This window comes from Protopterus annectens, chromosome 13.part0 (assembly GCF_019279795.1).
Source record: "Protopterus annectens isolate FY-2018-M chromosome 13.part0, PAN1.0, whole genome shotgun sequence".
In the NCBI taxonomy this organism is placed as follows: domain Eukaryota; kingdom Metazoa; phylum Chordata; order Ceratodontiformes; family Protopteridae; genus Protopterus; species Protopterus annectens.
Genome location: NC_056747.1, coordinates 321,150,007 through 321,153,026, shown reverse-complemented (window position 1 = coordinate 321,153,026; position 3,020 = coordinate 321,150,007). Strand labels below are relative to the sequence as shown.

At 36.5% G+C, this 3,020-nt stretch overlaps 1 protein-coding gene across 2 annotated transcripts in view; it reads right to left on the bottom strand.

Moving 5' to 3' along the window:
• Positions 1–1,677: 1,677 nt before the first annotated feature.
• SEMA6B (semaphorin 6B) overlaps positions 1,678–3,020 on the bottom strand; it is a 1,264,941-nt gene continuing 1,263,598 nt past the window's right edge. For both annotated transcript variants that reach the window (XM_044053908.1, XM_044053909.1), the window contains exon 18: positions 1,678–3,020. This exon is cut by the window's right edge and continues 723 nt beyond it. In XM_044053908.1, coding sequence (XP_043909843.1) covers positions 2,722–3,020 — 299 coding nt within the window. In that variant the 3' untranslated portion in view covers positions 1,678–2,721.

Genomic DNA, 3,020 nt, shown 5'->3' with positions numbered 1-3,020 from the left:
TCTGCTAGAATATTCAGATGGCTGAAATAATCCTTACTTCAGGGAAATTCAGGAATGGTTGGACTTTTAAGGTGCCAAACTGGGGTTTTAGGAATATAAGGGCCTATTGAACAATAATCTAGAGTACAAGAATGGATGTTCACTCATCTGAGGTAGAGTCTCTGCCAGCACCTACAAATTATGTTAATATAGAGTAAATAAACAACAAATTACCGATCAAGCCCCATGTGACATCTGTCTATCTATCTATCTGTCTATCTATCTATCTATCTATCTATCTATCTATCTGTCTGTCTATCTATCTATCTATCTATCTATCTACAGCAGAGAGTTGATTATCCGAACTAACTAGGACCTATGGTTGTTTGGATAATCAAACTGTTCGGATAATCAAGCATATAGTGAACCAGATAAAAACATCTAAAAATCTTCTTTTATTTCTTGCATGTAGGAAATAGATTTATCAACCACTAAGCAATTTCAATGACAATAAAGGATATTTTTCACACATGAGTGGGCTACAAGCTCAAAAAACACTCACAAGTGAATACATAAAATGTTTACATATTCAGACTTTATGATATCATATTTTCCTACTTGGCTAATCAACTCTCTACTGTACACACACACACACACACACACACACACATATATATATATATATATATATATATATATATATATATTGGGGTCTACTTTGTTTAGTTGAATCTCATTTCAATGAATTTCATTTTACCCCGACCACATTGCTGAAAACACATAGGTTTATAGGTTAGTACTAGGCTAACTGCCCTTGTGAGTCATTGTAAGCCTAGCTAATTATCCTTTGTGAGACTCAAACCCTGCACCTTGTGTTTGCAAGACAAACACCTTAACCATTAGGCCAAACTACTGAAAACTCATTTCATTGAATCTCATTTCACTGAACTGAATTTAGTATATATGGCACTGTGTAGAGTACTATAAGGCAAGTAAAAGGTATATGCCCTTTTTCTCACTGTAGTGCAATCCTGGAGTTAGTATATATAGTTAGGGGTGGTGTGGGAGGGCACAGCCCCCCATCTTGTTTGTTTTATATTGTATTTTACCAAAAACTTCAAAACAATACAATTTAAACAATGGACATGCATAGTTACAACACCAGTGACTAATTATCTTCAGAAGACGATATGTACTCAAACTAAGTGGGGGGCTATGCCCCCCCATACCCTCCAATGTGGGGGACTATGCCCCCCCACACCCCTAACTATATATACTAACTCCAGGATCGTACTTCAGTGGGGAAAAGGGCAAATACCTTTTACTTGCCTTACAGTACACTACACAGTGCCATATATACTAACCGCAGTCAGTGAAATCAGACTTAGTGAAATGAGTTTTCAGTAATTTCTGTTTTCAGCTAAGTGGTCGGGGTGAAATGAAATTCAGTGAAATGAGATTCAATGAAACAAAGTAGACCCATATATATATATATATATATATATATACATACACACACACACACACACACACACACACATATATATATATATATATATATATATATATATATATATATATTTTTTTTTTTACACACACACACACACACACACATGCACACACAAACACACACACACGCACAAACTTTTGAGAAGTGCTTATCTGTGAAATGTATTCAGCATCAGACTAAGTTCTTCATAGAGTTTTAAAACAAACTTTATTACAAATATTCTTAACAGTGACATGGGCCAACAATCATGACCACTTTTAGCCGTGTTTTAACATTTTGCAGAGGATAACCTTTGACTGTACAAACTAGATTTACTCTGTAGATACATTAGGAAGATATGAACAAAGATTTTTCCACTTTAGGTCAACAGCATAGCAGCAAGCCAAAAGGGTACATTTTACTGTAGCGTATATGCCAAGACAACAGGAAGTTTAAAAACATTGACATTCCAGTTCTTATTTCAGGAATTATTAACATTAAGAAATTAAGAGGACTGACAGTTCTGCTGTGCTGTGTCATAAGAAAGACAAAAATATTAGGCCTTGCTGCTGACTGTTTACCTATTGTATTTGGGCTAGACACTACAAGGGATATAGCATGTTTATCGACATTTTGTCAGGACTAATTCGACTGAACTGCACTGACTGTTCTGGATACCTGTGAATACATCCAGTTCTGAAGTTTTACAAAATTAACATCTTTTTGAAACTAGAATGAGAACCCTGACAACTGCATGCATGTCACATCTGCCCTAGAAAGGGGAGAAAACCATCACAAGCCATTTGCTGAAACAGTAGTGATGTTTGCGTCTGTGCCCGCACACAGCAGCAAACTAAAAATTGCTCTTCCAGGCTCGAACAGATCAAGTGAAAAAAACAATAAAAGACATCTGCTCCTTAAAGCAGCTATTTTCTCCTGAAATGTAAAACAAACCTTTGGTGTAAACCTACAATGTAAAAAGCCCTGAAAGATTTGCTTACACCTCTCAAGGAACTTTTACCATTTGTCATGAATACCAATGTCAGAGTTATTCACAGACCTTTATTATTTGTTCAGTATGATAAAGGTCTCGGTCATCAGTGAAGTGCTTTTCTTGGACCACATTGTGCTCCTCTTCAGTATTTTTTTCCACATATTTTTCAAACATTTTCTAAAAATTGTTATCAAATGTTCACACACACGCACACACACACCTAAAATAACTAGAATCAAAAAGTTTGTGATTGTGCAGTTTATTTGATCGATGGTGCCCGATCCACTGCAGATGTTATTAAGTAGCTGCAGTCTGTTAAGCCATGCTGTCCACTTATGGCATGGGATTGTGGATGGGCATGTCTGATGACCATTGAGTCCATCCGCCGTTGACTCATAGAACTGTCAGCTCTGTTGAAAGTGTGATTTCTTCTAATGTGTGATGGTTTCAATGCACTATTACCATTGGAGTTTAGACTTTCAGGATTCCACTGTAATGAGTCTGTATAGTCTATGTCTGTTACTGGTGCAGACACAACTCTTCGGCGGTTTGCGCTGT